This window comes from Corvus moneduloides, chromosome 20 (assembly GCF_009650955.1).
Source record: "Corvus moneduloides isolate bCorMon1 chromosome 20, bCorMon1.pri, whole genome shotgun sequence".
Lineage (NCBI taxonomy): Eukaryota > Metazoa > Chordata > Aves > Passeriformes > Corvidae > Corvus > Corvus moneduloides.
The window spans coordinates 2,480,725-2,498,700 of record NC_045495.1 but is presented as its reverse complement, the minus strand read 5'-3'; the positions used below and the strand labels follow the sequence as shown (position 1 = coordinate 2,498,700).

The window sequence follows — 17,976 nt, the reverse complement described above, 5'->3', positions numbered from 1 at the left end:
CAATTTATTTATAATAAATACAAACCCAAATAATAGAATAATATGATAATATAATTCATAATAATCATGATAAAGGCCAATAACGAGTATTCGAGTATTTCACAGGGCGCGCGGTTGCCTAGCAACGCGTACAACCCGGAAGGCAACAAGGCGCCCTGTGATTGGCTTTCGGCGCGCAGAGCTGGGGGCGGGAACGTTCCAGTGTGCGCTTTGCTGAGTGGCGGCGCGCGGCCCTTTCCTGTCAGCTGATTGGCTGGGGCGGAGGCGGGAAGGACGGAGGGCGCTGAGGGGCCGCGCTGCTCAGGTGCGGGGCCGTGAGGGGCGCGGGGGGAAGCGGCTGCCGGCGCTGCCGCCTCGCCGAGCACACAAAGGAAGCGAACGCCCAGGTGCCGCTGCGTGGGCTGGGCTGGGGCGGCCCCACTGCTTCCTGAGCTCCGCCTGCCCTCGGGAGGCAAAACAGCTCTGCCCGGACCGAGATGTCGCTGGGGGGAGTGCCCGGTGCGCTCCTGGTGGATCTGATCACACCACGAAGGGTCTCTGCAGTGTCCCGGGCCTTCCCTCCTCCTCAGGGGCAAACTTAATTCGGAGTACTGCTCGTTTAAGCGAGTCACCCTCCCAGAATGGGTTGGGGAAAAGCCTTTTAACGTGGTGGCCTTTGCTTTAAGAAGGAGGGGTTGGATGTAAACTCATGTCAGCGATCTCCTTTTGCTAGAATTGCTTTTTCCTGTTGAGGAACTCGGTGATGAAGCCGAATCATGCCATACATTGGTGGTCTTTCGATGTATATGTTTAATTATTAAAAGGCAGATGAGGACACACATGTCAGTGAGTTAATTTATCCCAGGGAATCTACCAGATTAAAGTTGCTCTCTTACTTTGTCGGTGCTGAAAAGCTATCTCCAGTCTGACTAATAGAAAACTGGTGTGTGCACTTCATCGTGTTTTTATTTTAATTGCTGATGCTACTCTTTAGCTGGTGACAACTTGCTCTTGCTTGTAATGTGGACCAAGTCTGAAATAATTATGTGTGGTATAAATTCCTGTATTCCAATTCTCTTAATATCCTGAGCTGTTACCAGGTTAACAGCTTCTCCTTGTTTTCATTTGGTGCTGCATTTGTTTCAGGTTTTGCCTGTTTGTTAGTATTGAGTTACTAATTCTGTATTTTAATTGCAGTTCTAAACCTGAAGTAAACAGGAGAAAAACTTGCAATGCCTTCTGATGGGGCAGAATATACAATTGGGGGGGTGAAGATCCTCTTCCCCTGCAAGGCTTACCCCTCCCAGCTCGCTATGATGAATGCTGTGAGTAGAATTTGTACTGGTATTTGCCAGACTAAGAGCTTGTGTTTTCCAATATCTGAAATTCAAAAATCTCTGTCAGCATTTAGAAAACTGACACACATTAAATTCAGAGCCCGCAGTGTCTTGAGAATTTCAGTGGTAGCAACTCAGTGTTCTCTGTGCTGTGCAATATCTGGACCATGGTTAGGGAATGCAGAAGTACATTTTGGATTTGGGAGCATTTATGCCAAGAAATAAGTTCCATGTGTTGTAAATGTATGGTTATTTATCTAGGTGTACTGTAATAACAGTTGTCTATAAATATTCAAGTTTTCAAGGGGGGAATGATTTAGTAAAACACGCTGTTTAAGCAGAATAATTATATATAGCAATATTTCAATGTTTTAATTTTTTGAGAACTTTTTCAAAATGAATTATTGCATTTATATTTAAACATTTTTGAAGAATTTTAACCAGCAGCAGGATAAGAGGGCACAGAATTAAGATGTGCCAGGGGAAGTTTAGGCGGGACATTAGGACGTTATTGCTAAGATCAGCTAGAGACATCTGCTTTGTTTTCTGTTAATTCTGTTTCTTTTATTCTCCTTAAAGATTGTTAAAGGCTTGAATAACAGGCAGCACTGTTTGCTGGAGAGCCCTACAGGAAGTGGCAAAAGCTTGGCATTACTTTGTTCTGCATTATCGTGGCAGCAGTCTTTGTATGGTAAGTGTCTTAGTGTCTGCGTAATTTTTGTTACAAAATGAACAATAGTTAATTATTGTTCATCAGCCTTTAAACATTTGGTTTCAGGTCTTTGTCCACCATTGGACACCTTGCCTTAATGGCAGCATAAAGCAGTAATGCTGAGCTGGATCCATAAGGGAACGTGGCTGTTGGAACTTTGGAAGAAAATCCTTGAGGGTTGTAGTTGTGTGGATTGAATGGAAAGGGGCAGGTGTTTTCCTTTCTGTGCACTGCTGTTCTTCAGAGGGTGACCACAGATTGCTCAGCACTGTAGAGACACCAGGCTTCTAACCTGAACTTCCACCTTCACTGTTCTGCACCTCTGGCTCTCGTGTAGAGTCTGGGGTGGTTTTTAATGACAGACAAATGACTTTGTCCCTCAGAGAAATCAGTGCCAACCTCATCATGTGAGAAGGAAGAGAGGAAGGCAGAGCCGTCCCCACCGTGTCACTGCAAATGTCACTCCCAGTCTAAGAGCAACGAGGCTGCAACGAGCGGGACTCACAGTGCTCCTTCTTCTGCCAATAATCCTGACACGGGAACTTCCAGGAAACCTGGAAGCCCATTGACAAACACAGGTAACTTCATACAGAGGCAGCTAAAATTCTCTTCTGGAAGTAACTGCTGCTTTCAACCAGGAATGTTTTTTTACCATCATAGTAACAGGCATGGTTCTGCCCTGTGTGAAATCTCTCTGGTGGTTGATGTGTCTAGGAATGTCTAACACTGTTTCCTACACCATATATATTCGTAGTAATTCTAGCAGTTACTATTCTGCAGTAATTATACTTTAAAATGTTGCTCTTATTTAATGCATCCCTAGTAATGGACATCCATTTTATTTTGTTAATTACAGAATGTAAGGAAAATGAAACACTAGCTTCAAAACTGTCTGCCAAAAAAAAGTTATCTCTTCGTGACAGTGAGAATGATGACTTTCAAGTAGACAGGAAAAGGATTCGTCCTTTAGAAACAGAGCAGCAGGTGAGCAGAGTTTATTGGCAGCGAAATCACCTGGGTGTAGCTCAACCAAACTCAAATCCCAATTAATGTTACAGAGGAGGGTGTAAGAAATAACTGAGTCATGTCACAGTCACAGTTTGGAGTGACAGGGTTTTGTTCATTTTTATTGTTACTTCTTACGAAGGAGCCCGTTGTTGCACTAAATTGTTTGTTATACCCTGTCCTAAAATCTCTCACATTTAAACAGGTAATATCCCCGAAATATATTTATTCCCAGTACATCTCTAATATGAAGCCAAAGTATGAGAGTCTAGAGTTGAAAGTGCTGTTGTAAATATGTATTAGGAATACAAATACTGTAGAGTTCTGGTTTCTGTCCTGTCAGATGTAGACATCTCTGGCTGATCTGTGGAGCGCGGTGTTTCTTCTTTGTTTTCATCTGTGTCACTGTTGGTGTCACATGGCTGAGGACTTCTGTTCAGCTGTGCCCTTAAATAGCTTTTACATTGCTGCGCAGCTGGTTACTTCTGGTTAAGTTTTTACATCATTGTGGCTTGAATTTATTTCTCGTTTTTGTTATGGAAGTGTTCAGCTTATGATATTATAATTTCTGTGAATTTTGTAACAGTGGGAAAGCAAAGCAGAAAAGCTCAGTAATAACTACAGATTTTTTTAATAATTAAAACTTTATAGCTTTTCCCAAGTTACTTTTGTGTGGCTTAGATTTGGTTAAATTGTTAACAAACAGTGTTGCCCACTATAACAGACATAGCTGAAACAAAACCAGGACTGCCAGTGTGAGCACATCCCTCTGCCCGGTGCATTTTTACATTGTTTCTTTCCCCAGCAGGTTAGAAAACGTCACTGCTTTGCAAAAGGAGTGCAGCTGGTTGATGCTTTAGAAGTTTATCACCAGAGAAAAAACGGAGAGTTGACTGTTCACTCTGAAAAAAGCATGAAAACCACTAGTTTTGCTCCCCAAACAGTAAGTAATACAGTAGTATCTTTTACATCAGGAGTGTTAGTTCAACAGCAATTTTAAACAATATTTTATGTGATGGGATTTTGCATGAAATGCAGCTTAATGAAGTTTCAGCAAACATTGCACGGTTACAGCTAATGCAAAGGTTCCCCAGTGTTTTGGTTTTTATTACCACTTTCTATAGCAGAAATATCACATCAGAAGTTGAAATACAAATTTGCACCTCTTTCTGCAGCTTTGTTAGGCATTTTCTGCATTTCTTACTCTTTGAAAATGATAGATTTTACATAAATGTTTGTTGGAGCAAAAGCAGTCGAAGAAGAAATGTGGGGCAGTAGAGAGCTGAGTGTGAGATGCCAAGTTATGTTAGTGATGTAGTCACCACAAAGGAAACCAAAAGCTATAGGATTACTGTAAGATACTGGCAGCTAAATATTTTCTTGACAAAAGTGAATCTATGTTGTAGGCCATTTGATGGGAGGTAGTTTTTATTAATTTTTGAAAGCTCTGTAGATTTTTGAGTAAGATACGAAATGCATTTTGCCACTGAGCTTCAGTTGGTAGTCTGAAATCTAAACGCCACCAGAGTGTGCTATTGATTTTCAAATAAAAAGGCCTTTCATCCTTCCTGATTGTAAAATTTCCTGTGGTACTTTGGTGTGGGTACATGAAAAATTTGCTTTAAACCTTCTAGAAATTTCTCGTATAGAAGAAAATTGAAAACTAAACTATATACTGTTAGTTACATCTTTAGAAAGATGTAACCTAAAAAGAAAGAGGGGGGGTTATTTCTATTAAAGTTTCTTTCTAAGAATGAAAGAATAAGGTATTACTTTGCTGTGAAGAACTTTTCCTTTAGCAGACTGAGAACTTGTCTGGTATCAAGAAACAATTGCAGGAAGTAAAGCCTTATTTCTCATTTAGTGGTTCTGAACCTTAACTGCATTTAGTTTAGAATAGGAAGGTCATCACAGCATAGGCTGTTAGGTGTAAAAATGCTTTTATAGTGTGGCTTAGGAGATGAAGTCAACAGAGCTTATGTTCAACACTTACCATAATGGACTGTGTATTTAGGGTGATACAATAATGGGATAGCAGCATTGTCTTGTTCACTGAGGTAACCCTGCCTTTGAATAACCTGTGTTTTGCAGTGGTCAGTTCTCTGCTCAAAGCAAATTTAGTTTCTTGTCAAGTCCTGTTTATACTCCCAGAAGAGAATGGGGTGGTTGTTGTAAGAGCATGAGAGGTGCTGCCCAGCACTGCTGCATCACAACACCTGCAGATGTGTGGGTGAGGATCCAAGCCTGTTCTCAGCCACTTTCAGTCCAGAGCCTGGGAATCCATCTCTGGCCCTCTGCTATTAACTCCTGCAAGGGAGGGCAGTTCCAGAGTGGGGTTAAAGGGAAAATTATACCCTCAGGGTACTCTCTTGATTACTGCTGTCAAAGCATATGGCCTGAGAAACTGGGGCAGCTGCGTTAAGGAATCCCCATTTCTACCAGGGAAAGAAAGTAAACAGTAAATGGAGAGTAGTGTAACAAACACTTGGGGTATCAAAAAACAACTGTGAAAAGAATCTGTCTTAATGTGCTAGCCCATTGCAGTTTAACATATTGCTTACAACCTGCACAATGGGGTTTGAGTGACTTCTGTTACACATTCCAGGGGACTGGCAGCCTGTTACAATCAGGGTCTGGACTCCAGAATGGGCTAATTTACCACGATGGGATGAAGAAAGTTGTGGATTTGTATTACATGCTCTCACCTGACACCGTATCTGATCCTTTTCCTGCTGATTGACGTTTTGAATGAGCTCTTTGAAGCAAGTTCCAGCTTAATTAAAACGTTTGCTTGGTTAGCAGTGATCTGTGAAAGCCTATGATAAATATTGAACTGGGTTCACCTGCTGGTGACTGGGGGAGGATAAACAGCTGCTTTGTGTGCTTTAATCAAGAGGCTGCAGCAGCAGCAGAATGCTGGGCTTTCTGAGAGCTTCGAAAGGAGCAGTTGAAAAGCTCTGGTAATGTCACTGCTGATATCTCCCTAGATTGTGCTTGTGTGATATTTCACACAAGAGGCATTCACTGCTGCTGCATTCAGGCAGCTTTGTAACTGGGAAATGTAGATGGAGATATGAAGAACTCCTCTTACCTCTTTGTGTTTCAAAGATCACAGCCCCAGTGTTTGTTTAGCTCTATTTTACACACAGGACAGGGTGGTGGACTTGATTATTCCTTTTTTAATCGGACTTCCACGTTTTTGCCATATAAATATTGATGTGATACGCTGTTTTATCTACCCCTGACAGAAGTACAAACAAGCTGCATTAGCCTAAGGTCCATATAGGCTGATATCTGATCTCTAATGGCATCTGTTACTGGGTGTTTCTGATTAAATACTGCAGAAAGTACAGGAGGATCTCTTTTTGCCCTCTTCCAAATGAAAATCCCTCTTTCAGATTCCGACAGCTGAAAACAGGTTTAGTTCTGAAGCCAGAGGGTATTATGAAATGCAGTTCTGTTGTCTTAATATGAATTATTTCTAATCAGCATGAGCCCCAATTCCTTCATAAATGAATTGAAATATTTTCCAATTTTTTTACAGCTAAACCGGTATCTCTGTGGTATAAGTGTAAAAATTTGTGCTTTGAGGCAACACTGACAAGGAAACCCCTTGTTCAGTGGGGAGTTTGCTTTCTTTCTCCTGTAGGAATGGGAGAGGAACACTACATTAGGTATTTACTATGTGATATCCACAGTCAATTCTTCTCAGAGAAATACAGAATTAAAATAGTTTGTTGTTAATAAAATTTAAAGATGTATTTTAAGAATACAAGTGCAAATCGACGCAGTCAAGTAATGTGCAAAGAACATGAAGAACTCAACTTTTAAACTGTATTTTAACCAATTTTCTGAAGTTATTTTTCATTATGAAGGACTTTCTAAGGAGGTTTTATTTGTTAATGTATTTGGGGCTAATGGTGTCTGTGGCTTTCAGATATGCTGTGACTACTGCAGGCAGTTTTATACTCTTAACTACTTACTATAAAATCAACCTGAGTTTACAACTTTCTCAGTATTGTGGGTTTGAGTGTTTTTTGAACGTGAAACTTTTTTCAAAGTTAAAGGTAACATTTTAGTACTGGAATAATGGCTAAAGTGCTTCTTAATGCCAGTATTATACCAATTCCAAACCTCTTAAACCAAACTTTTAAGCCCCCCTGTAAAATACTGTAATTTATAAGCCTCACACATAAGAGCACTTTATTTCTTTTTTATGAAAAGAATAATATCTGGTGTTTTAAGCCCATCATAGGAGAACCTTCTGTTCATGTTTTTATATATTAATTTGAGCTGCATTTTCCTGTTGTTCTAAGAACTCTTGCAAAACAGCTGCCTGATGGTTCTTAATATTTTTCTATTATTTTTATTTGGCTTAGCATAGCAGTGAAATATTAGTGGTAAAGGATCATCTTGGTGTCCTGTGTATTGTTTTTACCTCTGAAAACACAATCTGACTTGGATTAAAATTAAAAGATAGATGTGTTCTTAAAGGCCCTGCACAGTCACTGCCTCAGTTATATTAATTTTTAGAGTGGTAATGTGGTTTTCATTATTTCCAGGAGCAAACCAGAATATAACTGATAGAAATATCAAGGTACCATTTCCACTGGAGCTTTCTGTGTGAGCACAGAGCTGGGCCTTGCACATATGTAACATATACCATATGTCAGCTGTTTCCTGCTTGCCTGTTGACAAGAGCCCCATTCATAACTCTTCTTTTTATCCTTTCAGTGAATAAGTAATTATTCAATATAGAAGGCAGGATATTTGGAACTGGCTATTTAATGTGGCAGCACAGGGTAATGAAATCTGCTGTTACTGGCAACCTGAGAGGGGAATGTAACAATTCCAGCATGGGTGTAACTTTATCTGCTTTGAGGCCTGTTTATTTGGCACATCAGTGAACCTTTTATCCCAGTGAGTGGCAGCTCCAGAGGGTTACATTTACATGCTTTCTATCATGTATTGTAATATTTAATGGCAGACAAGGCTGAGTGGGCTGAGGGTAACACGAACTTGCTTTTCCTTGGAGTGGAAGCTAAAGACAGCTTGATCCCCAGAATTGTGGTGTAACACACAGCATGACTTAGCATTTGTTTATAATGGATAATCTTACTGATACAACAAAAAGGGAGGGAGCAGTGGGCAGCTACATGTTGTTACCTGCACTACCACCTGGAGCCCAAATACAAACTCTTTGACACTGGAAGAACTCTTTTATTTTTCACGGGAGGTGTGTTAGGACATGGTTATGCTTGAGTTCCTTGTTTCCTATGTGTCTTTTCAAATTCATCATGACAATTTCATGTCATTTGTTCCAGTATTTAATGTTCTGAAAGATGGTGCTTCTCAGGAAGAAAAAGATTGGCTTTTAACAAATATTTTACAGGATTAGGTTCTGTTTAGAATTATTCCCTGTGCTTCTTTTATTCTCCTGGTTCCTCGATGGCCTTTGGCAGAATGGCACAGCAAACATGTTTCTAATGGAGAGTATGTGGTGTAGTCTGTTTTATCTGCACACAGAGCTCCTGAACTGTCTACATTTCTTCTGCTTGCTTTAAGGAAAAAATTTATTTTGAGTGCCTGTTCCAAGTTTTCTTCATTGAAGGTGTTGGATTCTTGCTCTGTAACTGGAGTGTCCTGAGCTGAAGCTTCAATGTGAGAAGCTTTATTTGCATTATTCATGTGTAAATATTCCACTGGATTAATAATTCTTTCTGATTGGGTTATGATAAAATTATGATTGCTGGGAGGTTTTTTAGAGATTTCCAGGCAAAAGGATGTGGTGCTTTAACATTTTAGAACTTTTTGCAGCTTGATGGGCTGCCCTGGTGACTGAACCAGCTATCCCAGAGGGCACTTTCCTACCAGACCAGAAGCAGATTTAGCACATTCATCTCTCAGTGGGATTTTGTTAATCATTTTTTTGTCTTGGTTTGCAGCCTCCTGGCCCTTGCACTGAGTGTTCCTGTTCTTTTGGAAAAGAACCTGATAAAGATCCCAGTCACGCAAAGAAGAAAGAAAATGGAGATCGGTTGTGTGTTCCCAAAATTTTTTTTGGGACACGAACACACAAGCAAATAACGCAGATCAGCAGGGAGCTGAAGAGGACAGCGTATTCTTGTGTCCCCATGACAATCCTTTCCAGCAGGGATTATACCTGTATTCATCCAGTGGTATCCCACAGTAGTAACAGGAATGAAATGTGTGTAGAATTGCTGGAAGGAAAGCAAGTGAGTAGTTTTGTTTGAGAAAATGGGCATTCATTAAACAAAGTCAAATTTAACAGCTGGAATGAGTAACATTTTCTATGTCTTTATATTATGTTGGTTAAATGCCACCTGGTGATTTGGTTAAAATTAAATATTGTTAGAAAACGTTGATACACAGTAGCAATACCGCAAAAAATTATGATGACAGGAATGAGATTTATGACTGCCAGGTTAACACTGTAGTAAGACTTAAATTATCATTGGGTTTATAGATGAAGATGAAAGAAGTGTCCTTTATTGATGTACATTTTAGAAACATGGATTTACCTGACATGATGTGTTATGGTCTGGCATAAAAAGCAGCTGTTAGAAATGTTTCCAAGAAATAGCCAAATGCGTGGAACATTTGGAAGAATTAAGCCTACTTGGTTTTCATTATTTCTTGTACCCACGAAGTCTCTGCACTTTGCTTTCAGGGCAAGTCCTGTTCTTATTACCATGGTGTTCATAAGCTCAGTGAGCACCATGCCCTGCAGTCTGCATCCAGGGTGTACCAGGCTTGGGACATTGAAGACCTGGTGAGCCTGGGCAGGAAGCTTCGTGCCTGTCCCTATTTTGCAGCCAGAGAACTCATGATGGAGGCAGACATCGTGTTTTGTCCTTACAATTATCTCCTGGACCCACAGATCCGGGAGAGTGTGAGTATATTTGTGAGAAACAAGGGAAGAACTGGAGTTAAAAAGAAATTACCCACTGAATATTATGTTTCTATGGTCAACTGATATCCCATTCATGTCCAAAATAGTATCAACAAAATAACTCCTGGGGTTTTTTCACCCTTGGATATTTTCTAGATTATGGAAATTGGCTTGAAACCTGGAAAGCTTCATTTGCACTGTGATGCAGAATATGCATTTTTTAACAGGATCCTGTTAGTTGCTGTTTCTCATGTCTTTCACTCTATTTTACTAGACAATAATTATAATTTTTTTAGATGGACATTAAGCTAAAAGACCAAGTAGTCATCTTGGATGAAGCCCATAACATTGAGGACTGTGCTCGGGAGTCCGTGAGCTACGGGGTTACCGAGAGCCAGCTCAGAGCTGCCCGAGAGGAGCTCGATTTCATGGTCAACAACAACATCAGGCAGAAGCATCATGAGCCCCTCCGAGCTGTGTGCTGCTCCTTGATAAAGTAAGGCAACTTTATTATTGCTTTATATCAATGAATATTTTTTAAAATTACCTTTCGATTCCCTTTGATGGCATAAGTTACTCTGTCACATCAGATAAAATGCAACCAAGATACACTTGAAACTATGCAGTTGTTTGATTTATGTTCATTTGAGGAATCCACAGGGGTTTGATCTATTAAAAAACTACTGGTCTCACATGGAAACATTGAAATTCTCTTTTGAAAAGTGTTACGCTTTTGAATGATGTGCTGCTCTTTATGGGGCTTTTTTGGACTCCTGGTTTACAAAGCTTGGTATGAAAATTTTTGGAAGATAAATTTTTGTATTTTACGCATTTGTTTGCTTATTTGACAAGTAATAATAGCATTGTTTTGTCAAAGAATTAATTAGTTCGTGTTTATAGAATGCCTTTAGAGCCTTGGACAGGAGGTATTTGGAAAGGGTTGGAATCTTTTCTTGGAATCAGATTGGAATCTACCAAATTCTTCCTAGTTGAAAGTGAATTTGTCAGTCATGCCCTTTGTTTTCCCTGGGAAACAACTTCTTGGGAAGAGGGGAACATAAGTTGCAAATCATGAGAGGAGATGGAACAAAAGAAAATGCACAGAAGCCCAGGAGGAAACAAGAGGTTCAGGGCAAAGTCTTTTGGGTGAAGTGAAAGTATCAAAGTCAGCAGAAAAAAGTGAATAATGCTACAAGTGGCTTTGCAGTTAACTGAATTCTGATTCAGTGTGTGAAATATCTTCATTTTGCTGTGATGGACTGTGGAGCACAGCACTGGAGCAGTTCATTCTCCCATCCTCACTCTCTTCTCAGAGTTAATGTTTGTGTCACACAGAGACAAGGGACTTCTGCTTGGCAGAAGCCAATTCTCCTACCTTGGGTATTTCAAATGTTAAACTTTAGTAGAAGATAAGAACAGCATGGCTGGAGATTTGATTGCCTCAAGCTTTTTAACCTTATCAGGAAAACTAAGGTTGATTGTCTTGGCAAATCTGCCAGCAGCATGAAAAGCAGTTGCTGGAAAGCAGAAGACTGGGTGTAATAGCCAGTAATAGGTAAAATGCTCCTGCACAGGGACATGGCTTTGCCAAATGCATGGGTAGCTAGAAAAAAAATCTTATTTCACTTCCAAAGATCCTGGGCGCTCATTCCAGAAAGCACTTAAGGATGGGCTTAGTGCCACAGAGGTGCTGCAGTGACCTTTGTGAGGAATTTGAAGATAGACCAATGGAGGTGTGCTGGCAGGCTCTGCTGATGAGATGCACATTTACCAAGGCTAATCACTTTGTTCAATGGCATATGCTGTGTCAACAGTGGAATTTTCTGGTAGTGAGGGAAGCAGCAAATACACTTCCTGCAACTGAAGGCATGTGTGCAACATCCATTCATTCTTTTCCTGGAAATACTGCATACGGCAATTTTCACCTCAAAACCAGAGATACCTTTCTGGGAATCAAGCTAATTTTATTTATGCTTCCTGCTTAGCACTAAAAATATTTTAACAGGCATTTCAAGTAAATGCTTCAATGTTAGATGGAATTTATTTGAGATTTAGGGTGGTTTGGGGTGATATTTGGCTATTGTGTTAAGTTTGTATTTGTATTTTTTATTTCAAAAGTATGTGAGGGTGTTTGAAGTTCATAACAGGGGAACATTTTACATTTCCTGAAGTGTTTTATCCATTGTAAATCTGTTTAATTTCTGTTGTAGGGGTCTTGTCCTAATTTTGGTTCCAGGTCTTTTTGATATTACATTTGAGAAATTGGGGCCAAATTCTGCCTGTGTTAGTGATCACTATTCCTTAATGAGATATAGCAAATTATAGCCAAAGAAGTGATTGTTGGGGCAGTATTTATGGGGTTTTGTTTGCATTTAACCTGGCAGAAGGGAAGTTATATTTTAATTGTTCCATGGATCAGATTATTTGCGGTGACAGGGCAGGAAATCTAGAACTGAAACAGTCACAGTGCCTTGCTCTTGAGTTGATAATGATGAACTGATTTTGCAGGTAAATATTTTGAGCTGTTGCAGCACTGACAGCTGTCTTTTTGATGCCTTCTGCCTTTTGATGGAGCAGACAGCTCCGGCCTTTCCTGGAAGGGACGGAGGGAGGGAGCTGCCTGCTTTTGCAGACAGAGACAAGGTCTTGTGGTACTGCAGGGACGAAGGAGGACATGGTCACTTAGAGAAAATTTCAGCTCTGCCACAAATTAGATAATCTCCATGTTTAGCTCGTGTTTTTAGCAGTCAATCACATTTTGCATTGTGTTACAATTATAATTCTGCTTCCCCTTTAAGTTGCAGCAGTTGCCAATACCTGTGGGTAGGCTTAAATGTGCACTTTTTATTGCCTCACTTTCCTTTGTATGTGTAAATATTAAAAGTGTTCACTTCATGCCTCAGGATTTGTTCTTAATTGGAAAGTCAGCAGTTGACAGGGATGATAAACCAACCTGCATCAGTTGGAGCAGTGATGAGTGGCTTTAGATATGCAGCAGAAGTCTTGCTTGAATGAGCCTGACATATCATAAGAGAAAATTATATTTTGATTCCTTTTCTTTATTATAAAGGTATTATATAAAGTATAAACATGTGGGGAGACATTTTATTCTCACTTCAATGAGCTGCATTCAGAGCAGTTCTGTAGGAGTTCAACAGTGAAAAGCAGGCATAAAGGAAAAGCAGAATCTCTCTACTTCCATGTAGTAAAACATTTATCATCATCTTAGAAGTCTGGTGCAATTTTTGAGGTTTGGTTTGTATGTGGAAAGTATCTCTAAATCTCTGAAATCGATGCTGAGATGATTGCTGCTTTTTCTTTTTCAGCTGGTTGCAGGACAGCTTTGGGCAGCTGGTAGAGAGAGCCTATGAAACTGCCTGTAAGGTGTGGAGTGGCAAAGAAATGCTCAACTTTTTGCACAAAATGGGAATAACTGGGATTAGTTTTCCCATTTTACAGGTAATGTTGTGTGCTGTATAAACGAGCACCACAATGCATAATATTGGTGGTGTTAAACATCTTAAAATGTGCATAAGTTAAATGCAAACAGATCTTTTAATTTACTGCAATGCTGAAAAGTTGTCTGAAAATGATTCCTGTTGAAAACTGGGAGTAATCCACTCAAGCTGCTGGAATTTGTGGAGAATCAATGTTTTGAAGGATACAATTGATCACATACAATTATTTAAATTGAACCATTTGAGCCAGTGACAGTTTTGCCTGTTTCTATCCAGCATTTTTATTGACTGTTGAAATGGTTTTACCCTATTTTCAAGTTTACCGCTCCTTTCTGTGTAAGCCAGATATGTTAAAGCATTGTTAAGAATTGAGAGCATTTTTCCTTTTCCCTTGGCCCTTCTTTGCCCCTTTCCCTCTGACTTTTTAGGTATTTAAAATGAACTTTTAAAGCAGTGAGCTGACAGTTAACTTTGGTTTTGAGAAGTCACTTAAAATGTTGTTAATATGGAATTTGCCTCTTACAGAAACACCTTGCTACTGTCCTGGAAAAAGAAGAAAAAGTGTCTATGTATGGGAGAGAGGAACTTATTGAGGTGCCAGTTGTGAGCCCTGCAACACAGATAGTGCTCAAAGGCTTGTTCATGGTCCTTTCCTGTCTCTTCAAAGATAACAGCAGGTCAGGTCTAACATTTATGAGCTGAATGCTCACAGTTTGATTGCTTAATTGTAGTTTTTACTGATATTTCTCTATCTCTGTATAGATTTGCAGATGATTACAGGGTTGCTCTACAACAAACTTACACCTGGATGAGTGAAAACCAGCATGATGATGCAGATACAAGTTCCTTCTTCACAAGGCCTAAGCACAAAAAGAGTTCAAGGCAGAAAACCCTTGTCCACATGCTGAATTTTTGGTGCTTGAACCCTGCTGTGGTGAGCTGAGTGTGAAGAAAGCCTAAAATAATCTGAGTGATAACAAATACATATCAGATCTAAAAGTGATTGTGTTGATTTTCTAAATTTCTGCTTTTCTTTCTCCCACCTAGGCTTTTTCTGACTTAAATGAAGTTAGAACAATTGTTCTGACGTCAGGCACACTCTCTCCCATGGATTCCTTTTCCTCAGAGCTTGGTGTGAAGTTTTCCATTCAGCTGGAGGCGAATCACGTTATCCGGAATTCCCAGGTAAACTGGCCGTGGTTTTCCCTCTCCTGAGCTCTAATGCTGCCCATGGTACAAAACCCAAGTAAAAGTGATGACAAACCCCTTCTGTCAGTTAAAAGAAATGTCTAGACTGTTGCTTGGCTTAATGCAATAGAAAAGGACATTTTCAAATGAATAAAGAGACACATTTTCTTGGAAAAGGTAAAGTTATGCTATATTGGTAACAGCCGTCTCATATCAATTACTGCACTTTAAGTACTGAAATGAATTAAAGAAATAGCTCAATATTTCTTTCACACTTAAAATGTCATTACTGAACCTGATGTAATTTATCCAGCCTGGTTTAGAATTAACTTCTTCCATGTGGAACACCCCAGGTTTGGGTTGGCACTGTTGGAGCAGGCCCCAATGGGCGGAAGTTGTGTGCAACATTCCAGCACACAGAGACCTTCGAGTTCCAGGATGAGGTGGGAGCACTGCTGCTTTCAGTTTGTCAGACAGTTGGCCAAGGAATTTTGTGCTTTTTGCCATCCTATAAGGTAAGGAAATCTGAATTCCCATTCTTCCCCTGAAACCACACACCTTTGAAAATGCACTGTGTGATCTTCAGTTTCATGCATCAACATAGAGAAATGTTTATCAAATAAATGTATTGTAATAATGCAGTGGGATTATATTGTTACTTCTTGGCATTCAGGTTTGTTTTCATGGGTGAACATGTTTGGTTTTTCTCAACAGATGTTCTTATTAACACAGATAATTGTTTCAATTAGCATTAACAAAAACCCAGCCAGATCCATTATTTTTCCTTATGTTGTTTCCCTGAAGGTTTGGAAACTGTTTATTAAGAAAAAAATTAAAAATCACATCATGAAATAATACTTTCTGTATAACTCAGCAGCAAGAATGCCTTTGCATGTTCTTTCTATGCTATCAGAATGCAGAATTCATCCAGTTAATTTCTCCTTCCCTTGTTTCTTGTTCCATTTCACTGCATTGGAGATTGGAGTGTATTTTTCTTTAGTCAGGGGAATTGCTCACTGATATTGGCTGAAAGGAATCAAATTTCTCCATTTCAAACTTATGTAATATCTAATTTCACTGACAACAGATATCTAATTATGGTTAATCTGGATCTCCCAGTAGTTCTGCTTTCTTCTCTATTTGTTGTTACTGTTGTTTATGGTCAGGAACAGGAATATAAACCTGCACTATAATTCTGTAGCTCACACTCATTTTTCTTGTAGTGCTTGCCACAGGTGTGACTTCTAAAATTTTAAATATTTATGATTTTTAAAAATCATCTTAAACAAAACACAAAAAACCTCTCAAAAAAACCCCCCCAAAAAAGTCCTACCAAATTATTAAAAACCCCAACATGATGGAAATAGAATTTTAGACTTTCCCCTCATCTCTAAGGTTCCTAAACAGAGAATATTTTACAAAATGAAATAAAAACTATTTGTTCGTTTTTTGCAAACCCTTAATATTTTGTTATTTAGCTGGCAGGCTGCAAAGGGAGGGTTGTTTCTTGCCTGGGTGTCTTTAGGAATTGGAACCACAGTGCAATTCCTGACAGTAACCATTAGGTGACCACATCAGACCGGGTAATGTAAGCCACTGAAAAAAGCAGATTACTGACCATAAATTTATTTAACCCCACAAAACTGTGCACTTTCATGCAAAGGAAATGATCTGACAAGAAATCTCCAATTTATTTAAGAATGTAACTGGAGCATCTTTCAGTTTCCAGTGTTATCTTTCCAAGTGTGTCATGTTGAACAGTTGATCTTCCATATCCAGACCTGACAAATATTTATGAAAGTTTTTATGAGAATAGTAATGTGAATTGCAAGTAGAGAGAGACTTTGTAATGACATTTAATAAAGGAGGAAAACAATTGCTGGCCAGCTCTGGAAGCCTTCCCCCTCCCCTGCCCTTCTGCCTCACTGAAAGGTCACCCCGGACACGCTGAGTGTGTTCTGTTCTTTGTGGGAACACTTCCCTGAGCCCAGCAAAGTATTGATAAATAGAAATTGCAGACAATTGAAGGATGATATTTTAAAATCACATTGCCAATATTTTTCTATGGATGCCCTTTTTCTTTCTACTACTTTTATTTGGGAATGGGTTGCCTTTAAGTCTGAGATTAATATGTTGAAAATACAGAATAATGTAAGTATATTAGTACAGGGAAAACAAGGTATTTTTCTTTCATCATCATACAGAATATTTGCATTTCAAAAGTGATTTTCACAGGAAATTGCTGCCTCTCTTTAAAAAACTGCAGCCTTCAAAGGAATTTTTCAAGGCTGTCAAGATCTGATTAATACACATGGTCATGAACCTCACTATTATGAGTTAAGCAGATTTTTTGATGGCTCAACCTGTTCTATGAATTGAAATTTCAGCTTTGGAATAAGTGAAAAATAAAGGGTTTTTTTCATATCTGGAAGGCTGAGGACAATGCTCTGTATTTTAAGTACCTTCTATCCAGGTAATTTGATGGAGCTGGAATTTAGTTAGGTATGTACGTTGCATTTCAGTTTGGAATTACTAGATGCAATATGAATGTGGAAAAAAGCAGTAGTAGAGAAATTTCCCTTTATCTTAATCAGGTATTTGAGTAAATATATTTTTAATTGAAGAGTGATTATTTAAAATAGATGTATGGCAAATATCTGGAGTTAATAGTGCCATAGAGAAAAATATATGGATGGGAAAACAATTCATTAGCTGTACACCCCCACATTTGATAGGTGTCATGGTTCACTTGGGAAAAGTCACAAACAACATGGAAATTTTTAATGTCACTGTTGGAGTTGGGGCACACTGACTTTTTTAAAAATCAGCTTGATCTTAACATTCACTAAATTCCAAACTTTGATCATTTTTAAGGCTCCTAAAACTGGTGATACTATGCAACAAAAATGCATTTATGTGAAAATCAGTAGCAACTCCAGCAAAAACACTCTATAAAAGAGAATATCAGAAGGTGAAAAGATTGCTCAGAAATCTAAGATGCTTTTAAACAAGATTAAGATAAGGCCCATTAGGGCTCATGTTGCCGACCTGTCTGCATTAAGATATATCTTGCCTGGTGCCTGCATCTTAGATGATTCATTCAATATGTGTCATATCAAAGTCAGGGTATCCAGCAAGGAGAAAAATGCTAATGCTTATAAATTTTAGTGATAATCCATCATGATGAATTAACTGACCTTTCTTAGTAGTTTTGTTGTTTTTTTTTTTTTAACGAAAGCAGCTTTGGACAATGATGTTAATGTCGGTGGGTTTGGTTTGTTGTGTTTTCCTTCAAGGCTTTGTTGGTTAATTCAATCTGCTAATTGAGGAGTCAACACTTGGAAGGAAAATTTTTACAGTTGTTGCTGGAGAGGGTTTGAAATG

The 17,976-nt window shown here is 39.1% G+C and overlaps 1 protein-coding gene across 2 annotated transcripts in view; it reads left to right on the top strand.

Annotated features, from left to right (window-relative positions):
- The first annotated feature begins 230 nt into the window (after positions 1-230).
- Positions 231-17,976, top strand: part of BRIP1 (BRCA1 interacting protein C-terminal helicase 1) — a 50,698-nt gene continuing 32,952 nt past the window's right edge. Inside the window, exons 1-14 of one of the 2 annotated variants that reach the window (XM_032129992.1) lie at positions 231-304; positions 1,177-1,304; positions 1,896-2,007; positions 2,412-2,606; positions 2,885-3,012; positions 3,842-3,976; positions 8,979-9,269; positions 9,725-9,946; positions 10,243-10,442; positions 13,273-13,405; positions 13,930-14,081; positions 14,167-14,338; positions 14,452-14,589; positions 14,946-15,107. In XM_032129992.1, coding sequence (XP_031985883.1) covers positions 1,212-1,304; positions 1,896-2,007; positions 2,412-2,606; positions 2,885-3,012; positions 3,842-3,976; positions 8,979-9,269; positions 9,725-9,946; positions 10,243-10,442; positions 13,273-13,405; positions 13,930-14,081; positions 14,167-14,338; positions 14,452-14,589; positions 14,946-15,107 — 2,133 coding nt within the window. In that variant the 5' untranslated portion in view covers positions 231-304; positions 1,177-1,211. Of the gene's footprint in view, positions 305-1,176; positions 1,305-1,895; positions 2,008-2,411; positions 2,607-2,884; positions 3,013-3,838; positions 3,977-8,978; positions 9,270-9,724; positions 9,947-10,242; positions 10,443-13,272; positions 13,406-13,929; positions 14,082-14,166; positions 14,339-14,451; positions 14,590-14,945; positions 15,108-17,976 lie in introns of both variants that reach the window. The other variant, XM_032129991.1, reaches the window with a different exon arrangement.